Genomic DNA, 20,372 nt, shown 5'->3' with positions numbered 1-20,372 from the left:
CAGACAGATTAGCATAAGAGAGCAAAGTTAGAACTGATTGTTAATAACAACACCCAAGGAACTAAAAGTAGTTTAGAAATGGCCGTTAAACCTTGTAAAACCTATGTGAGGAAGTAACTATTACACCCATTGTACAGTTAGGGAAACTGAACTGCAACTTGTTCAGATTTAGTGGCAGAGTCAAGGACTGGACATCAAAATTTTGACTTCCATCCCCCTTTTCTAATTACTCTACACTCCCTTCTCTTTTCAAATGAGCAGTACGCAAGCCTTTGAAAACCACATTTATTAATTACAGCCTAAGGCCCTGAACCTCAGAGGTTTTAGGCTCCCAACTTCTGTTGATTTCAAGAGAAGTTAGGGCACCTAAATACCTTAGAGGGATCTGAGACTAAGCCCCTTTGTGGATCTAGGCCTTCCTTCCTACACTCTCCCTCTGTCAACTGGTTTTCTGGTATGCTGGTTTGGTCCCGGGGCAACTGCAATTTGAACAATGGAACCTAAGTCCTGATTCATTCACTGCCAGACAATGGATATTTCTTGCAGACACTTTTATTTATGAGAGACAAGATGGGTGAGGTAGTATCTTTTATTGGACAAGCTCTCTCTCATCAACAGAAGTTGGTCCAATAAAAGATATTACCTCACTTACCTTGTCTCTCTCTCTAAGGCTTTGTCTACACTGGACTTTCGTTGGTAAAATTTTTGTTGTTCAGGGGTGTGAAAAAAACAATACCACCCCGAACGACAAAACGTTTACCGACTAAAAAGGGCCGGTGTGAACAGTGCTTTATCGGCAGAAGAGCTCTCCTGTTGACAAAGCTGCCGCTGCTCGTTGGGGGTGGAAGTTTTTTGTCGGTGGGAGAGCCCTCTCCTGCCAACAAAGAGCGGCTATGCTGTGCATCTTTTAATGTAATATCCTGGGACTAATATGGCTACAACAAAACTGTATACAGCTTTTATTTATAAAAGTTCACCCCACAAAGATGCTTGGGGTGAAGCTGTCCATTTGAAACAATAACTAGTATTTTGTGATTCTATAGTGCCTTTAGATCTCAAAGTATTTAACAGACATTAACAAATTAGGCCTCCCAACACCTCTTTAATGTAAAACAGTATGAGCCCCATTTTTACAGAAATGGAAACTGAGACATGGACATGGTCTGTAGCAATCACAAATTGAACCTCTATTTGCAAACTCTCTGTTCTGTGCTTTAACCACAAGATCAGTCTCCTCCACCATAAATTAATCATACAACATGGTAAAGCAACCTTTATACACCTACAAACAGGGAATTCCTCCTGAAAATAAGAAAAGAGAGTCTCTAAATATGGCAAACACAGGTTTATAATAATAAAAGTAATAAAAGGGCAGTCTGCTTCTAAAGATAAATTGAATTATTTTTATGTCCAATTTGCCTGCAGTAAAGGAGAGAGAGACTGGCAGTAAATTATTTAGTGAGATGTAAAGTGACTTGGCAGTTCTGTCAATTGTGACAGTATGACCACTTGCCAGATACTGTATTCATACCCCTTCAATCTCCTGTTTGTCATTACACAGAGAAAATGTGAGATTAAGGAAGATTAATTAACCAGGAGAAATTAGGTGACAAAGTTACAAAAAATAGCATCGTGGTCATGTGTTTTACAGCGAAATTATAAAAAAGCTCAGAAACATGACAAGATCCAGTTTAATTCAATTGCTAGACAGATAATTGCCAGAGCAGATATTATTAAGATGAATGTGTTTAATTAACTTAATTTTTTTCTAAGCAACCATGTATTAACCCATACCATTATTACTTCATTGCTATACTCTCTTAAAGAAACAGATTACTTAAGTACCTGTGCAAATACTAAATCAAGAGAAACACAAAAAGATAAAATGTAATGCTATCATGCATCTTAGATCCCTAAACAAAATAACCCTTAAAATTGGGGTGTCAGAAAGAAAGGTGAGGATGTGGAGTGTTTTGATATTTGCACTTACCGCAACATTTCCACACGTTTGAAAGGCAGTAAAGATAAACATAAAAGCAATTCCTAAAATAATTATGTTAAAAAGCTTTTTCGATTTAGGAGACATTTTGTTTTTTCTTAGGAAGTTGTCCTCTTCAGTCTGAAGAAGTTCTATTTTCCTTTTAAAGCTCCCTTTTAAGTTCTGTAAAAAAAAAAAAAAAACCACAAGGAAAAAACCCCTCACAAACAGGTTATTTAAAACTAATTGTTAAGAAGTACTGTATTCACTGGCAAGTCAAGAGGTCTAGTCTCCACTGTAAAGAAAAGAAAATTAAAAAAACAATAACACTGAAAAAAACCCAAGTCAACGGTTTAATAGGCGTTGTGAAGATTATTTAGATCCTTTCATATGAAGATATGCAGAGTGCAGTATATTATTTCTTCATGACATCCCTTCCCCCTAGAAGTAGTTTCCAACCTGCTGAATTAGTAAATCAGCTCACTTCCTTGCCACCATTGCTCTGAATAAGATTTTAGTCAAAAGACATTAAATCACCTGACAAAAGAAAGAAAGGACACTCATACACACGAGCCATGTCCATTAATGCTGAACAGGAAATAAGGAATATTTCACAATCCAGGTCAGCTGACTAATCAGGCTAGAACACCCTCATGCACTCTGGGAAATGCAGTTTCAGCATTTCTCCGACTTAAAAAAAGAGTAAATCTAAAATATTACTTAAAATAACAATAGTATGTTTGTGGTTACTGTAAATAATATTCTGTAACCTTTAGACAACAATACTTTGGGCAAGAAACCAAATCTTTCAGAAAGTCTTTTAAGAAAACTGTCACCTACTGCTTTCAGTCACGCAAAGAGCATTCATAAATGAAGACTGAAAAGCTCAGGACGTCCTTTCAACAATACAGCAGAAAAGAAAGGAAAGGAAACATTTCATTGTCACTGACACACACGCACAGTCTCTCTCGCTGTTTCTGTGTGTCACTCATTCACTCTGAAAAGGAAATGAAATAGCTGCCTCTACCATCATTCAATATTTTTCCCTGAAATCCTTCCAACAAAAAACCTGTTTAATTGCTAATATATTTATGTATTGAGTTTTGTAAAAAAAAATTAAAGTAAGTAATCCTCAAGATCAGAAGATTCCTATTTTAAAAAGTGAGTAAAGCAGAAAAAGAAAGTCAGACATCTCATGTTAACTCTACCCCCACTTCCTGCTATTATTATTTAGCACTTGTATTACAAGAGTACCTAGAGGTGCCAATCAGGATTGTGCTAACTGCTGCACAAACACATACAAAGACATAGGGTAAAACTGGCCAAGTTGAAGTCAGTGACAAAACTCCCATGGACTTCATTGAAGTCCAATGGCTTCACCCAGCATTTCTTCCTGTCCTGAAAGGCTTATCCACAACCTACCATTCCAACAACAGTCAAAACCACTGTATTACTTATTAAGTATTTTAAAGATTTCTCTGCAATTATTTTGCAAAATTGTACAGCAATTTATTTGAAACTAGAGCTTTCTTGTTACTTATGCTAGTCAATAACACTACTCTTATGAGTATTGACTTGGAGTAAGAGCCAGGGCTCAAAGGGGATGCATGAATGGATCACATTGCAGGAGCAAAGCCTTGGTTATGTACTTGGGAACAGTAGCTCTTTCCCCCCATTTCTACATTATGAACACTTACAACAGGAGATTTCTAAGGGTATGTCTACACTACGAAATTAGGTCGAACTTAAAGAAGTCGATTTTTAAGAAGCGATTTTATACAGTCGATTGTGTGTGTCCCCACTAAGAGCATTAAGTCGGCGGAGTGCATCCACAGTACTGTCGCTAGTGTCAACTTTCAAAGCGCTGCACTGTGGGTAGCTAACCCACAGTTCTCGCAGTCTCCGCTGCCCATTGGAATTCGGGGTGGAGCTCCCAATGCCTGATGGGGCAAAAACATTGTCGTGGATGGTTTTGGATGTTGTCAGTTGCCCCTCCCTCTGTGAAAGCAACGACAGACAATCGTTTCGTGCTTCTTTTTCGTGCAGACACCATACTCCTGTCAGCAGACGGTGCAGTAGGACTGCTAACTGCCGTCATCATCCACCGCTTCTGCTGCAACTCTGTTCTCCTGCTCTCCTGGTGCCATGAATCCACCTCGCAGGTCCTCTCGTCATTCTGTATAAATATCTATTCTTGTGGCATCCGTCATCATCCACCGCTTCCGCTGCAACTCCGCTCTCATGCTCCCCTGCAGACGACATACCATGGCAAGCATGGAGCCCACGCAGCTCACCACTGCTGTTGTGAGCATTGTAAACACCTCGTGCATTATCCTGCAGCATGTGCAGAACCTGCAAAAGCAGTTGAGGAGGCGACGACAGCGCGATCACGATAGTGATGAGGACATGGACACAGACTTCTCTCAAAGCATGGGCCCTGACAATTTGGACATCATGGTGGTAATGGGGCAGGTTCCTGCTATGGAACGCCGATTCTGGGCTCGGGAAACAAGCACAGACTGGTGGGACCTCATAGTGTTGCAGGTCTGCGACGATTCCCAGTGGCTGCGAAACTTTTGCATGCGTGAGGGCACTTTTATGGAACTTTGTGACTTGCTTTCCCCTGCCCTGAAGTGCAAGAATACCAAGATGAGAGCAGCCCTCACAGTTGAGAAGCAAGTGGAGATAGCCTTCTGGAAGCTTGCAACGCCAGACAGCTACTGGTCAGTTGGGAATCAATTTGGAAGGGGTAAATCTACTGTGCGGGCTGCTGTGATCCACGTAGCCAATGCAATCACTGAGCTGCTGCTATCAAGGGCAGTGACTCTGGGAAAAGTGCAGGTCATAGTGGATGGCTTTGCTGCAATGGGGTTCCCTAACTGTGGTGGAGCGACAGACGGAAGGCATATCCCTATCTTGGGACCAGACCACCTTGACAGCCAGTACATAAACCGCAAGGGGTACTTTTCAATGGTGCTGCAAGCACTGGTGGTTCACAAGGGACATTTCATACACAGGCACCCTGGACAGTGGTAAAGAGCAGTTCAACTATTGGCTGAGCAAGTGCAGAATGGTGGTAGAATGTGCATTTGGACACTTAAAAGCTCGCTGGCGCAGTTTACTGACTAGGTTAGACCTCAGCAAAACCAATATTCCCATTGTTATTGCTGCTTGCTGTGTGCTCCACAATATCTGTGAGAGTAAGGGGGAGACGTTTATGGCGAGGTGGGAGGCTGAGGCAAATCACCTGGTGGCTGATTATGCACAGCCAGACACCAGGGTGATTAGAAGAGCACAGCTGGGCGCCCTGCGCAACAGAGAAGCTTTGGAAACCAGTTTCTTGACTGGCCAGGCTACGGTATGACAGTTCTGTTTGTTTCTCCTTGATGAAAACCCGCCCCCTTGGTTGACTCTACTTCCCTGTAAGCCAACTGACCTCCCCACTCTGATCACCGCTTTCAGAGGCAATAAAGTCATTATTGTTTCAAAATCATGCATTCTTTATTAATTCATCACACAAATAGGGGGAAAACTCACAAGGTAGCCCGGGAGGAGTGAGTGAGGAGGGAAGCACTGGGTGGGGTGGGGATGAGGGGAGGAGGGAAGGACAAGGCCACACTACAGTTCAAAACTTATTGAATACCAGCCTTCTGTTGCTTGGGCAGTCCTCTGGGGTGGAGTGGCTGGGTGCCTGTAGCCTCCCCACCCGCGTTCTTGGGCGTCTGGGTGAGGAGGATATGGAACTTGGGGAGGAGGGCAGGCGGTTATACAGTGGCTGCAGCGGCCGTTTGTGCTCCTGCTATCTTTCCTGCAGCTCCACCAGATGCCTGAGCATGTCAGTTTGCTCCCCCATTAGGCTCAGCATTGCATCCTGCCTCCTCTCAGCGTGCTCCTCCCTCCTCTCATTGCTTTCATTTAACGCTTTCCTGGACTCCGCCATTGTTTGCCTCCATGCATTCTGCTGAGCTCTTTCAGTGCGGGACGACTGCATGAGCTCTGAGAACATGTCATCGCGAGTGCATTTTTTTTTTTTGCCTTCTAATCTGTGCTAGCCTCTGGGATGGAGATGATAGGGGGAGCGTAGAAACATTTGCAGCGGCGGGAGGAAAGAAAGGGAGAGTAGTATTTTAAAAGATACATTTTAGAGAACAAAGGGAAGACTATTTTACACTGAATCAAGCGATTCACAATACATAGCACATGTGCTTCACCACCACCCCCGCATGTCCCGCCCCCGCGTGGCTACTATCAGGGAAGATCCCTCTTAGCCAAACGCAAACAGCTCAACATGAACGGGCCTCCTGCCACCGCATGGCAAAGGCTTTTAGAGTACCTCCAGGAGAGCTTCATGGAGATGTCCCTGGAGGATTTCCGCTCTATCCCCAGACACGTTAACAGACTTTTCCAGTAGCTATGCTGGCCGCAAATGCTTCCCAAGTCTTTAGGGCAAATTAATCATTAAACATGCTTGCTTTTAAACCCTGTATTATATTTACAAAGGTACACTCACCAGAGGTGCCTTCTCCGGCTTCATGGTTCGGGAGCCCGCCTTGGCAGGGCTGGGAGGGTATTGGCTCAAGGGTGATGAACAGTTCCCGGCTGCCGGGGAGAAGGGATTCTCCGCTTGCTTGCTGTGCGCTATCCTCAACCTCCTTGTCCACAAAATCCTCATCCCTGTTGCGTGAGACTCCCCCCTTGCAGGTGTCCACGGACAGTGGTGGGGTAGTGGTAGGGGCCCCTCCTAGAATTGCATGTAGCTCATCATAGAAGTGCATGTATGGGGCTTTGACCCGGAGCGACCATTTCCATCCTTTGTTTTTTGGTAGGCTTGCCTCAGCTCCATAGCTTTCAGGCGGCACTGCTGTGTCCCTGTTGTAGCATCTGTCCATCGTGCCCTTGGAGATTTTGGCAAATATACTGGCATTTTGTCTTTTAGAACGGAGTTCTGCCTGGACGGATTCTTCTCCCCATACAGTGATCAGATCCAGTACTCCTGTTCAGCCCATTCTGGAGCTCTTTTGTGATTCTGGGACTCCATGGTCACCTGTGCTGATGAGCTCTGCATGGTCACCTATGCTGATCAGCTCATTATGCTGGCCAAACTGGAAATGAAATTCAAAAGTTCCCGGGGCTTTTCCTGTCTACCTGGCCAGTGCATCTGAGTTGAAAGTGCTGTCCAGAGCAGTCACAATGGAGCACTCTGGGATAGCTCCCGGAGGCCAGTACTGTCAAATTGCACCCACACTACACCAAATTCGACCCAGCAAGGTCGATTTTAGCACTAAACCCCTCGCCAGGGAGGAGTACAGAAATCAATTTTAAGAGCCCTTTAAGTCAACAAAACAGGCTTCATTGTGTGGACGGGTGCAGGGTTAAATTAACCTAATGCTGCTAAATTCGACCTAAACTCGTAGTGTAGACCAGAGCTAAGAGACATAGGAGGGAGACTCCCTCTACCATTTTGAGGGATTCACTGTAAAGCAGATTTTTAAATCTTTCCTGATATGAAGGATTTTTGTGGTGTGATTCAAAGAGAAATTTTAAATCTCACTGTTCTATGTGAAACGAATAAATAACAAGAAGCAATAAAACAGACATAAAAACAAGAAGTGAGACATTATTTCCTTAATTTAGATTACTCATGCAGGAAATACCTTGCATGAGTAATCTAAATTAAGGAAATTTAAATTAATATTAATATTAATTTAAATTAAGGAGTGGTGCACCACTCGTTAGTGGAGTATGGTCACAGTGCTAGTATGGATAGGCCGATTGTCAGGGCTGGCTCCAGGCACCAGCGTTCCAAGCAGGTGCTTGGGGCGGCAGTGTTTCCACAGCGGCGGCAATTCGGCGGCGGCCCCTCTGTCCCGCTGGCCACGGCGGCAATTCGGCGGCAGCTTCTCCCTTTTGCCATCTGCGGCGGCGGTTTTTTTCACTGCTTGGGACAGCAAAAACTCTAGAGCCGTCCCTGCCGATTGTATCTCCTCTGCACCAATTTGAGCAGGTGTAGACAACAGAAAAGTAACAATTCCAAATCCCAGTCTACCCTAGTACTCCCACTATTGCTACAATCCCACTAGTGGAGCTACACTGTGGCAGTGCAGCAGTGGGAAATCTGAAAAAAAAATGCTAGCAGTCTTTTGTGCCACTGAAGTGTATATGTGATGTCCTAGCATCTTGGAGTGGAGATGTGGAACCTACTGAGAGGTGATACCCATGCCTTGGGGTCAGGGAGGTTTTTATACGACGCCAGCAGCAACGTGGCAGCATACGTGTGCTTGTGCAGCTTTCATATGGCACCCCAAAATCTTGGCAATGTGCATGTAAGCTTTCACACAACAGCAGCAATACTGTCACAGATCACTTATAAGGGCTTTTCCACAGCAATCCAAGCAATATGATGAGGTATCCTTGGGGAGCTTTCACATGGCCGGAGAGGGTATATACATGCCTGGAGAGTTCACATGGCACTCCCAGCACTATGGAAGTGCATGAATGTTTGCGGCACTTTTAGACACTATGTCCCCAGTAGCGTGGCAATGTTTATATGTGTGAGGAGCTTGTGTGCAGCATTCCCAACCACAGGATGAAAAATGTGTGTAAATGTGAGGCGCTTTCATGTGGCACCCCAAACAAAGTGACAGGATGTATTTGGGAGGGAGCACTGCTTTCACAAACTGCCTCCACACTTTGGCAGGAGGAGGGGGTGCCACTTGCCTGGGACACCCCAGCATAATTGCAGGGAGTGTGTGTTTGGCGGGAGAGAGAAAAGGAAGGAGTTTCACACAATGCCCTAACACTACACTTGCAGCACATGGCAGCTTGACATAGGGCTTCATGCTGGCCTTACAACAACAGAGGTGTTCATGGATGTGCTGAGGGCTTCAGGTTGTATCCCCCACACTATGGATTTGGGGGGGAGGTGTTAAAATGCCACCTTTTGCATCTAGGTGGGCGTGAATGCAGGGTGAAAAGGAAGTGTCTATGTATATGTAGGGACCTTCACGGGCATCTGCTGAACCATGGCAGGGCGAGTGGGGGGGGCTTCATGCATGGATCCCATATTGTGGCGATGTAGGGGTGGGGGAGAAATGGGACTTTAATGGGGACTGACCAGCACAACAGCAGCATGTGTGTGTGCCTGTGAGGGGCATACGACATGGTTCCCATCCTGCATGAGGGGGTGAGCAGGGGCCTACACGGTGCATGGGGGGGAGGGGAAAGTGCCCTCCCCAGTATCTCTGAAGTGAGAGGTTCGTAACTGATCAGTCCAGGATACTGGTGAATGTCATGTGCCCAGCTTGTATCTAACGTTGTTACAGCTCCCTCCCGCCAGTGCCCGTGTTTCTGGCCCTGTCACTCACACATGACACAGCCTAGCTCACACCTTCCCTCCCCCCTCACACCCACCAGCCCTTTCTGCTGATCGTCCGCCATTTTGACTCGTTTCCTTCCTCAACTGCTCCGCCCTGCTTCGCCACGGCAGGCTCCTCCCAGAAATTTCACGTTTAGGGGTTTTTTTTCTCCTGTCTCAAATGGGCGAACATTCACCCTCGATCTTTGTCTCGATTTTCGGGACACATTTCGTTCAAAATTTCCCCGCCTCAGTCAATCCCTTCCGGGGTCACGGCCCGGCCGCCCCAACGGCCACTTTCTCGGATAGCCGAAATATCTATTTAGAGGCGTACCCGCCGCGGATGTTTCGCGGCCGCTTCTGTAAAACGCGCAAAGGGATGAAAAATAATGAACTGAAAATGTCGGTTACGGAGAGGGCCCGGCGGTGGCGCGCTCGGACCACCTTCGCTTCCGGGTCAGAAGCGGCCATTTTGTGGCGTTAAGTAGGAGGGCGCGGGCTCCACCTCGCTCATTTGCTAGTAGCGGCGGTAAGAGGCGGGTGGCCGTTGCACTGCATTTGCCCTTCGCCCTTTTCGACCGTATCTCTACCGGGCCGCCTTCGTGGGCTGGGTGCCCGTTTGTCGCCTCTACGGACTCATCACACGGCCTGTAGCTTTCCACCTTTCTGGCCTAAAGTTCGGGGCCCGCTTCGGTGTCCGTTCCCTAGCGTGAGCGTCCCGACTCTGCTGATCTCTTCGCCAGGTTTCTCTCCTCGGTCCCGCCGCCCCTCGGGGGCCTCTGCCCGCCATGAGCTACGGGCGCCCCCCGCCTGATGTGGAGGGCATGACTTCCCTCAAGGTGGATAACCTGACCTACCGCACGTCTCCAGACACGCTAAGGCGGGTCTTCGAGAAGTACGGGCGGGTGGGGGACGTCTACATCCCCCGGGACCGCTACACCAAGGAGAGCCGCGGCTTTGCCTTCGTCCGCTTCCACGACAAGCGCGATGCCGAGGATGCGATGGACGCCATGGACGGCGCAGTGCTGGACGGTCGGGAGCTCCGCGTCCAGATGGCCCGGTACGGGAGGCCCCCTGACTCACATCACAGCCGACGGGGGCCGCCGCCGCGCCGATATGGAGGTGGCGGCTACGGACGTCGCAGCCGCAGGTGAGAGACCGGCAAGGCAGGAGTCTTAGGTGGGGGGAGGGGCTGCTCTCCCGGGGCCATAGAGGACTTGGGAGGTGCAGGGCTGAGGGTGGGAGCTATGGGTTCAGGGGGCAGCGGAGGTGCAGCCTGGGGGAACCAGTGGCCCCTACGTGACACGCTGGGGGAAGGGTGTTTCCTGGTTGGGGAGGCAGGATCGGCGCGAAAACGCAGGCTTACAGAAGCACGTGGTGTCCATGGCGGCGGGGAGCGTCCGGGGGCGGATGGCAGGCTCAGCCCCAGCCCGCTTCCTCGGAATAATGGCGTCTTGTAACCGCCGCGGGGGTGGGGGGGACACCTGTTCCACTTCCACCCTGCCCGGCCCAGCGCATCACGCCTTTCTCGCGTCTAACCGAGTGATTTTTAACGTTCTAGCCCCAGAAGACGCCGCCGTAGCCGATCCAGGAGCAGGAGCCGTTCCAGGTCCCGCAGTCGATCCCGCTACAGTCGGTCCAAGTCCAGATCCCGCACACGCTCCCGATCTCGCTCCACCTCTAAGTCTAGGTCTGCCAGGAGATCCAAATCCAAGTCGTCATCTGTCTCCAGATCCCGATCCAGGTCGAGGTCTAGATCCAGATCTAGAAGCCCCCCACCAGTCTCAAAGAGGGAATCTAAATCCAGATCCAGGTCTAAGAGTCCCCCCAAATCTCCTGAAGAGGAAGGAGCTGTATCCTCTTAGGAAAATGGTAATGTAGTTGGAACTCTATGCAATTTGCATGTTACTTCCTGATAACACTTAAGTGGGGTGTATAGGGGTAGTTCTTACCATATTAACCTGAATCAAGTGAATCCTATTGGGACACACTGTTAGCTTTTTGAGCAGACTTTTCAGTTATTTGGCTAGGGAAATAAATTTCTGCAAAGGACATATTTTCATGTTTAGAGATTAATGGTTTGGTTTTAATGAAATATTGTATGAGACGCATCCTATTAATGAAAATGACTATTTCTTGCTGTTTTTTTATCCAACATCTGCATTTTCCCCTTTAAAGCTGCGGTCTCCTGTTTGCTAAAAGAATATTGGCCAGTATTGCAGATTTTAACTGATTTGGCTGATCCTCCAGGGACCAGTTTCTGTGGGCGTGTTTTGGAGCAGGTTTGTCTTTAAAAGTTAAAGATACACTATCCTTTTATAATGGAAAATCAGTTCAGTGGTCATTGTACTGACTGGAGGTAAAAAAAACAGTTCTTATAGAAGTGGCAAATGCAATCCAATAAAAATGGAAACTAGTTTTTCCTCAAATGAACTTTAGAGACTAAGGATATACTGGGTGGGGAAAGGATAGTGTGTCTTTAACCCCTCAAACTGTTTGGTCCTGTTTTTAAAATGGAAATGGGCCTAAGATAGCTGTAAGGTTAAATAATTGTATGTTAAAATTAGTGATACTGTATTGAATGCCAGTTGAAAAATAAAATTAAGTCTTTATAAAGAATTACAAAAATGTTAGTTTCTTATATGGGCTGAATTCAGGTTAAGTGTATGATTTGCAGCCTGATGCTTGCTCTTCACTAACTCAAAGTTTAAACTAATGTGACTATTAAACGCTTCTTCACTATCACCTTCGAATTTCAAATTTGGCCTTTGACTTAGAGGTAATGTGGTGACAAATGGGGGGTGAGGGGGGCATGTGAAGCACTATACATAATCCTTAATAAAACTTAATTAAATTAGGCAAGGCCAGTTGAATCACAACCAGAAGCATACTTGAAGTCCTCCACGTAATTGGGAAGGTGTATAGTGGAAATGTGGCTGAACTGTACTTTCTTCAAACCTAGATGCATCAGATAAATGAGAAGTCTACATAAAGGACACCTCTGGGGGAAAAGATCCTATGCATCTTCAGTCCACTGGAGAGACCCCAGGCGCAAGCAACCAGCTGTTGAAAAGGTTATTTTGTAACATTTTTGTTTTAACTTTTTACTTGTTTAAGTTGAGCCTCAAATGGCAGACTTTACATTTTATGTGCCATTTTGTTGCTGTTATTCAAATTTCTTGTAATTTAGTGAAGTGAACGACTACCGATTTCATTATTGGCTTGGATATTTGAGGTAAATTTTCATTTTTGTTTATATAGTACTGACTTTTGTTTGACTTTTTAAAAAAAAAAAACAAAACAAAACTGATGGTAACTTAATTTGTTGCCTCAAGTTTCATGTTGAGGAAACATGCAGCCATTACATGCTGAGTAGCTGACTGTCAAGGAAGTGGTCTCAATTTGCCTTCATTCCTTAAATAAAATTCTTCAAAACTGCAAATGTAAACTTCTTGTAAATGCTATTTACTTTGAATTTAAATAGTATTGTCTATTCCAAATTTGTATAAAACTTTTCAGGTGACAATTGATTTTGAAAGGATTGTTTTATCAGACTAAATTCTAATCTCTTCTCTTATGTATTTTTGTGCACTAGGCGCAGTTGTGTAGCAGTTGAGTAATGCTGGTTAGCTGTTAAGGTGGCGTGTTGCAGTGCAGAGTGCTTGGCTGTTTCCTGTTTTCTCCTGATTGCTCCTGTGTAACGATGCCTTGTCGTGCAGAAACAAATGGCTGTCCAGTTAATTAAAATGCCTGACAACTGCACTTCCAGTCACCCGGGCCTTGCATAAAAATAATGGAGCATACAGTGAGCACATCTAGCTGATGATATACACACCTTATTTTTTCCAGAATGGTAAAATCTTACCAACTACATTTATGAACTTGCATATAAGAAATGTAATGTTAAGAGCAAATGTTTCATTCCTTTGTAAGTACTGATTGGTGTATCTTTTGCTTATGACATTATGTACTATAACCACTGTCCCTGTAGTTACTATTAAACATTTTTCTTGGTGTTAACTTTTCTCAATCTAATGTCTGAGTCAGCATTTATTTTAGCCTGTAACAATCTCAATTATATTGTGAATGTTTAAGGTCTCTTCAGTAACTTATTCCTGTGTACTGCTTTTAACTTGTATCAATAGGGAGTGGCTGTTTCAACACTAATTTTAGTATATCATCTTAGTAACAAACATTTCTTTTTGAACAATACAAACCTTAAATATTGATTGCTTAGGCAAGGTGCCAAGTGGCAGAGCTGGTTGCTTGACATCCTGTTTGTTAAAAGAACAAGCAATGAACAACAGTACTTGTTGGATTTGCCTTTGTGCCAGCTTAAAAGTGAAGGTAGATAATATTGTGAGAAGTAATAATATTTTTGAGCTAGACACCACTGGAGTTGTAATTTCAACCTGCAAACACTACATTAAAAAAATCTGTATCAAAATACTGGTTTAATGCACTTTAGAGATCTTGATTACCTAATCTTCAGACTTAAGAGATATGAATATCAGAGGGCTTGTCTATACTTTAAGCACTTTCAAGATTGCATTCACTTTAAACAGAAACAAGGCGCACTTTTTCCAGTATAAACATCAACAATGGAGTTAATTTTGTGTAGATGTGCACTAAAAATTAGTGTCTAATACTAAGATGTCTAAAGTAAATTGTGAGCCCTTAAACTAGAACTTTGTTCCAGGAAAATCTTACTGTTCATATAATTACATCTTAAATACAGAAAGGACAATGGCATAAAATGAACATTGTTCAGATCCTTAAACTTAAATTGTTTCACTATGTTTAGATCTTAAACTGGAAAACAGGTAAGAAATAACTTTCAGGCTGAACATGTAATAGTCAAGTCCCTAACTAAAACTTTGAAGAAAACCACAACTTGGCCATTTATAAATTCAGCATGGTAAGCTAGAGTATGTAGATGTGACTGTTTTGCTAGAATTTCATAAGTTTGTCTTTCTCATATTCCTGTGATGCAATTAAAGTAGATGTAAAAATCCTCTTAATTTTATTCTCTAGGTACAAACAACTTTTTAGAAGAAAGTCACAACCAAACACTTTCAATGTATCATTCATACAATGTAAGATAAGATGAAATAATTGTTAAAATTACTGTAGTAATCAGTATACCTGCTTTCCCAAAAATTACACTAAAGCCATTAGGGGTATGATAAATGACTTAATAGCATGGGTCTGTGGAGGAAATGTATTCTGGCTTCTTGATCAAGTGGCGTTAATTTCCCCAAATTTATTGACTCAACAGATAGAAATACTGTTTGTCCAAAACTTGCTTGAAGTGGAGTGCAGTCAGTTTTGAGATACTTTCTTAAATCAGCAACTGGAATAAACTTAAGTATAGCTTGCTCCTGCTAGTGAGATGATCATCATTTCAATGGTATGTCTTCCTGGGAGAGGCGAGCTAGCCAACTGTTCCTTGTCAGCATTAAAAGACCATAAGGGAACACGAACATTCTTCAGCTTCCATTTGTACAGCAAAGCTTCAATAGACCAGTTAGAACTGAAGGGAAGAAATGGCAGATGTACTGTTTTGATATAAGTACAATCCTAGTTCAGTGCTTTTTCTATCATTCACCTATAGTGCATGAACAAGTACAGTAACTACAGAAGTGACAAACTTAAAATACAAAAACCTTCTACCCATGTGTTTCTCTTATTCAGTTAAATGGCTTAAGGCCTTTTTTGGGTCAAAACTCTGCCCTTTCCTACATAACTACTGTTACATTGCACTTCGGCATCACTGGCAAAACAAATCTTGCCATCTATGAATTGATAATGCCTCTAATATCACTTCTGTTGATATGCCTAGAGGAGGTCAATGTTCAGTATGAAGGCAAGGGAATTGAGGTGCCACAAGTACTCCTTTTCTTTTTGAGGTAGTTTATATAACTGCAAACTACTAATGTAACAGGCTGTACCTCAATGTTGCTTTGTAAACTTGTGAAAGTTAGGGGGAAACCTGTCTGAACACAATCTAACAGGAGAGCCCTGAACCTGACTGGAGTATCTAGTATTACTGTAACTTTTAAAGGAGTGTCAAGTTTGGATTACTAATTTTGTTGACTTTAGAGCCTTAAAACAAAATGCAAACAAGTCAATTTCTCCTGAGATTACCTTCGGACCTGATACGTAGTCCAGAACTGAGCATCTGGGTTCCTCTTCATCAAGAAGTACACTGTAGTTATAATATCTTCAAAATCTGCATATAGATTTTAAACAATTTTCTGGTTATGTGCATGCTGAAATGTGTTGGCAGATTAACTGCACTAATTAGAATACCTTCAGGAAGCTACAATTGTCTAAGGAGAGCTATGTTTGGAGAACAGTTCTAGAGTAAGCCTTAGAACAACTGTTTGTTAGTTTAAAGTTAGGAATGATAATTTTCAGTTCGCTATTAACTTAATTTTCATCCCCTTTAATATTTTGATTTTTTTTTACCATGGAGTTTTGTTCCCCGAGAACTATTAAAGTCAATTAAGCACCCAGACGTGACTTCAAGCATGCATTAATTTGCAGTTGATTAAGGTGTGTTTTCTTGGTGCTGTCACAATTTTTTGCTTCCTCAGAACTCCAGTGTTACCAACTTAGTAACTTTGTCGCTAGATTGAGTGACATTTTAGTTTCCCTAGCAAGAAAATAAGTGTCAAATCTAGCAACTTTCACTCTGAATTACAGTGACATTCAGAGAAAGTCACCAACATCTATAGTCAGTCATTCACAAGTAGCTCAACAGTGGTGTTAAAATCCCTTTCAGACTCTTCCTACTACATTCTGTTGCACACCAAGTCACTGTCATGGTCCAGTTGAGCATATCCTTAGAAGAAATCCTATTCCAGGGCTTGGAAGGTGGGGTGGGATGAGACAGGGCCTTGTGCCTCCAGGAATGAAGCCCTTACTACAGGATCACAGGTGGAGCTGTCTTGTTTTTAGTTGCCCTTTACTCCTTTCCCTGGCTTGGGGTTAGTTGCCCAGCTGTTTCCAGAAATGGGGGAAAGGCGTTTGGCTAGTGGATTAGTTTTTAAATCTATTTTCTTGGCTCACGGTAGCACCAAGGTCAGGTGAATGCCCTCTTCCCCCTGGTTCTGGCTGCTCACCTGGATACCAAGAGGACTAACCTGTGGCTCAAATCCAAGCTGTCAATAAAGGGAGGCTCAGCTGAAATTAACTAACCCTAGCCAGCCCGGTCTGCAGTGTACAGAGTGCCCTTCCCAAAGAGCAGAGGGCACATACCTGCTGATGACAGAATACTGTTGGCAGTTGCTCCAGGTGTGCAGAGTGTAATAAGAGCATGGAATGGATTTTATTAACACTATTGAGCCACTTGTGAATTATTGTGACTATACTCACATACATACATACATATATAAATTGTTACTCTCAAAATTTTGTTTAGTGACATTTTTGAGTACTTAAAACAGCTACATCTAGCAACTTCAGGGTTTGGCTGGTGACTTCCTGCTATGTGGAGTTGGTGACACTGCCATGACTAAATTAAATACTACTGTCACTTAACTTTCTAGAGCTTATTGTTATACATTTAAGACCCTTTTATTTGTTTATGAATAGTCACTAACCTTCTGGTTCAAAAAATACATCAGAGGCTAGAATAATGTCTACTTCAGGCAGAGAGAGCAGATTGGGAGATATTTGGCCCCATGTGAGTCCTAGAATGTGTACCCCTAGAAGGTTATTTATCCGACAGCTTCGCTCACAGTTCTTCAAGCACTGAGGCAGCTCTTCAGTATCTGACAGTATAACTTCAGCCCCACATTTAGCAGCTACTATACCAGGTAGGCTCATGCCTGCTCCAATCTAAATAAAATAAAAGACTTTAATCTCATTCATAAATTATATTTAATGCAAAGGATAACTGAAGGATGGGGGAGTATATTCTGTATCTTGTCTCAAGCTGTTTAATTATGCCATTCTTTAGTTGAATTCATGGTAACTTTAAAACTACATGTTCACCTCTGAACTGCCCTCCTCAGAAGAATAAGACATTTGTAATTGATCTGTAGCAGCAGTGGTACACCACAGATACAAATTTAAGAATGTCATGTATCTTACCTCTTTCTGTTCTTGTAAATATAGTGAACTGGATGAAATCCTACCTGCTGAAACATGTTATTCACAAAGCTAAATCCTGAAGTTCATAGATGAGTAAAACTTATATTTAACAGGAAGCCCTTTCAATGGCTCATAACTGCTGCTTCCATAAATCAGCCTGCAAAAATCTCTGCTTTAATTTTGGTTTTACTTTATCACTCCTTTGAGTATTTTGGAATTTTTCTAATGTTTGACCAAAAGAACTTGCAAACTGCTTCATGAATCTCCAGCCACAAAAAAAGTTACCACAGTAATTATTTTTACATAAATTGGATCAGAGATTACACCATTTTAAGACATATGGGCAGAACAGAAAATAAGAAAAACCAAAAAGCAGATCACTAAGGAGGATCATCTAGAATTATGATAATACTGAAGCAGAAATAGGAAAAAAGCATCCTGCCGCTGACCTAAATAAAAAAGGAAATCAAAACTAAAACTGAGAGTTAAGACACAGTAACCCTGAGCCTACTAATTTTTTTAAAGGTAAGTTTGTATGATCAAAAATCTTTCAAGACTACTTTTACCTCCAAAATTCTCTTGCCAGGTAGCATTCTTCTGTGAAACCATAGGTACTGAGCAAGAACCACAGCACAGGGCCAAACATACATGCCATATTGGGAATCCAGGACCTGAAACAATAAGACCCTTCTATGATCTTTGGCAGCACCACAAAACACTTTGAAAGAGGCAGAAAAATATTACATACGTGCATTTTTACTCTAGTCCTGCTTTAGTGACTCATTTTGAGCCTCATCCTGAGCTATCCCTACTTCAATTGACCTGTTATTTTCTGCTCATATATAATTGCAAACAAATTGCACATCTCTACAACTAAGTAAGCTATTTTGCATATGGCTAGAGCTTTCCCACTTGATTAGCTAAGGCTCTTGCCTCACACTCCTGCTGGTTAACTTTTCTAGATCAGTAAAGATTTAAGTATGCAGTCTTGTGCTTTATCAGTACAAATTTGAAATACATCAAGCAATGACACTTCTGTCATCTTGCTTTGGGATATTATTCCACAATCTAATGGTCTGGTTCTGGAATCTTCACTCAGTTAAGTAGTCCTGTTGCAGCAAAAGAGCATAGGCAGGCACACATTAGTAAGGAATTCAGGATCAAAGGGAATCTGTTACATTTTTTTTCCTGAAATTTAGCCTAGAATTACTTTTTCTTGATTTCATCCCATTTTTCTGTGGTGAAAGATCTCTCCTGTAGTCTTTATTCAGGCAAAACTCCTCTTAAAGTCAATTTGTGCCTAGATCTGGTGATTCAGTGCATTTTAGACCCAATTATGTCTATATCAGTTCTTCACAATTTAAAGAAAATGAAGGCCCTCTGTGTCTACACAGTCGAAAGAAATGAATTTACAAATGATTGGGATTGAATAATGGTTTTAGCCTAATTATTACATGGCCCTGAGGAGTCTATACAGGTGAGAACAAACAGGTTATATGGTGCATTTCAGCAACAGCTAAATTTGACTGAGTTGTAGAGATAGGGCCTAAGGCACTTATTGTCAGAAAGGCAGGTCACTTGCAGGGCTTCTAAAAAAGTGAGCACTAAATAGGTTTTTTGTTTTCTTAATGCATTCTCACAAATAACATTTTTTTAAAAAGTATTTTCAACCAATTCAAATTGTGCAATAGTTAGAAACCTCAGATGTGAACTATTTGTACAAATTTAATGAATGTAGAAATTCAAAAATAAAACCACTATTTGATCATTACATTCCATAGATTCCATAGTTACTACTTCATCTTTAAGCATCCAGCACAATAGTATAGTAAATTCTGTGCTAGAACTACACCTGCACTTATGAGCCAAACAATTTGTAAAATTTACTTTCAACTTTCCTAGAATGTCCCATCCCCATCCCCCACTTTATTTTTTCTAGTAATGCCCAGAGGCCCCAGTCTAGGCTGGAGCCTCCTTATGCTAAGGGCATACAGTGATTTCTGCTATACAAAAAGAAAAGGAGGACTTGTGGCACCTTAGAGACTAACCAATTTATTTGAGCATAAGCTTTTGTGAGCTACAGCTCACTTCATCGGATACTCACGAAAGCTTATGCTCAAATAAATTGGTTAGTCTCTAAGGTGCCACAAGTACTCCTTCTCTTTTTGCGAATACAGACTACAGACTAACACGGCTGTTACTCTGAAACCCGTCATTCTGCTATACAGGAGCATATTGTGAGTCTGAATTTATTGGACTGGATAAGCACAAAGGGATACAAAGAAATCCAGGGAAAGAATACAAAATCTATGCCTTTCCGTTGTTCTAAAAAAAAAAAATCCTGCCCCTCTTTTCCATTCCCACATGGTTCAGCGTTCCTCCTGGCCTCTGTGCCCCCGATCAGGGGAGGCAGGAAATCAGGCTTCACAACGAACTGAAGGGCTACAGGTGTAAATGTATCAGCACCTCAGGAATCAGCACCACCAACTCTGGCCTCGACTCTTCTCTTTCTCGCTTGTCCTGCTCTTCCGCAAACCTGTACTCCTTGATATCGAACCGCGGGCCCTCCTCGCACATTGCAACCACTTCTCCCGCCAGGCGGCTGCTGCCACAATAACGCACGCACTTCTTTCTTCCCCTGTGCTGACTTCACCCATCCTCTGACTGACACCATAACAGACCAATCACAGGCAGGAACGTTTAAGGCAGCGTCTTGTCAAGATCCAACCACCATTAGCTGGCTGAGGGGGGGGGTCTGAGACCCGGGAAGATAAAATGGCACAAAGGGCCGGCCCCTTCCTTCTTTTAATCCCTTCCCACAGTCTCCTAGCTCCTCCCCAGCAGCGGCGCACGTGCTCTGAGTCGGCTGCTGCAGCGTGACTCTGAAGTTAGGGTGACCAACAGCAAGTATGACGAATTGGGATTTTTTTGGGGAGGGGG

General features: G+C 43.2%; 3 protein-coding genes across 8 annotated transcripts in view; 1 reads left to right on the top strand and 2 right to left on the bottom strand.

The window, feature by feature from the left end:
• The window catches only part of MFSD11 (major facilitator superfamily domain containing 11), a 30,263-nt gene extending 27,691 nt beyond the window's left edge, over positions 1 to 2,572 (bottom strand). For both annotated transcript variants that reach the window (XM_077832995.1, XM_077832997.1), the window contains exons 1-2: positions 2,516 to 2,572; positions 1,991 to 2,161 (exon numbers count right to left, since the gene is read on the bottom strand). In XM_077832995.1, coding sequence (XP_077689121.1) covers positions 1,991 to 2,161; positions 2,516 to 2,542 — 198 coding nt within the window. In that variant the 5' untranslated portion in view covers positions 2,543 to 2,572. The remainder of the gene's footprint in view (positions 1 to 1,990; positions 2,162 to 2,515) is intronic.
• Positions 2,573 to 9,799: 7,227 nt separating this feature from the next.
• SRSF2 (serine and arginine rich splicing factor 2) lies at positions 9,800 to 13,362 on the top strand. 4 transcript variants are annotated; one of them, XR_013347830.1, is made up of 5 exons: positions 9,800 to 10,482; positions 10,894 to 11,204; positions 11,511 to 11,614; positions 12,295 to 12,406; positions 12,928 to 13,362. XR_013347830.1 is itself a non-coding variant. In XM_077832680.1 (3 exons), the coding sequence occupies exons 1-2, from the start codon at positions 10,121 to 10,123 to the stop codon at positions 11,195 to 11,197; spliced, it is 666 nt and encodes a 221-aa protein (XP_077688806.1). In that variant the 5' UTR covers positions 9,802 to 10,120; the 3' UTR covers positions 11,198 to 11,204; positions 12,295 to 13,362. The 4 variants fall into 4 exon arrangements, 1 of the variants encoding a protein (XP_077688806.1); XR_013347828.1 differs by having other exon boundaries at positions 12,295 to 13,362; XR_013347829.1 differs by lacking the exon at positions 11,511 to 11,614 and having other exon boundaries at positions 9,802 to 10,482.
• A 976-nt stretch (positions 13,363 to 14,338) lies between these two features.
• METTL23 (methyltransferase 23, arginine) lies at positions 14,339 to 20,103 on the bottom strand. Of its 2 annotated transcripts, XM_077832678.1 has the most exons (5): positions 19,899 to 20,103; positions 17,999 to 18,103; positions 16,940 to 17,177; positions 15,480 to 15,564; positions 14,339 to 14,865 (listed from the first exon to the last, which is right to left on the bottom strand). In XM_077832678.1, exons 1-5 carry the CDS (start codon positions 20,007 to 20,009, stop codon positions 14,697 to 14,699), a joined length of 708 nt encoding a protein of 235 aa, XP_077688804.1. In that variant the 5' UTR covers positions 20,010 to 20,103; the 3' UTR covers positions 14,339 to 14,696. The 2 variants fall into 2 exon arrangements, with proteins under 2 accessions (XP_077688804.1, XP_077688805.1); XM_077832679.1 differs by lacking the exon at positions 19,899 to 20,103 and having other exon boundaries at positions 18,016 to 18,099.
• Between the last annotated feature and the right edge of the window lie 269 nt (positions 20,104 to 20,372).

Source organism: Eretmochelys imbricata, chromosome 14, assembly GCF_965152235.1.
Source record: "Eretmochelys imbricata isolate rEreImb1 chromosome 14, rEreImb1.hap1, whole genome shotgun sequence".
Taxonomy (NCBI): Eukaryota; Metazoa; Chordata; order Testudines; family Cheloniidae; genus Eretmochelys; species Eretmochelys imbricata.
The sequence above is the reverse complement of the archived record's forward strand: the minus strand, read 5'-3'. Positions and strand labels throughout refer to the sequence as shown.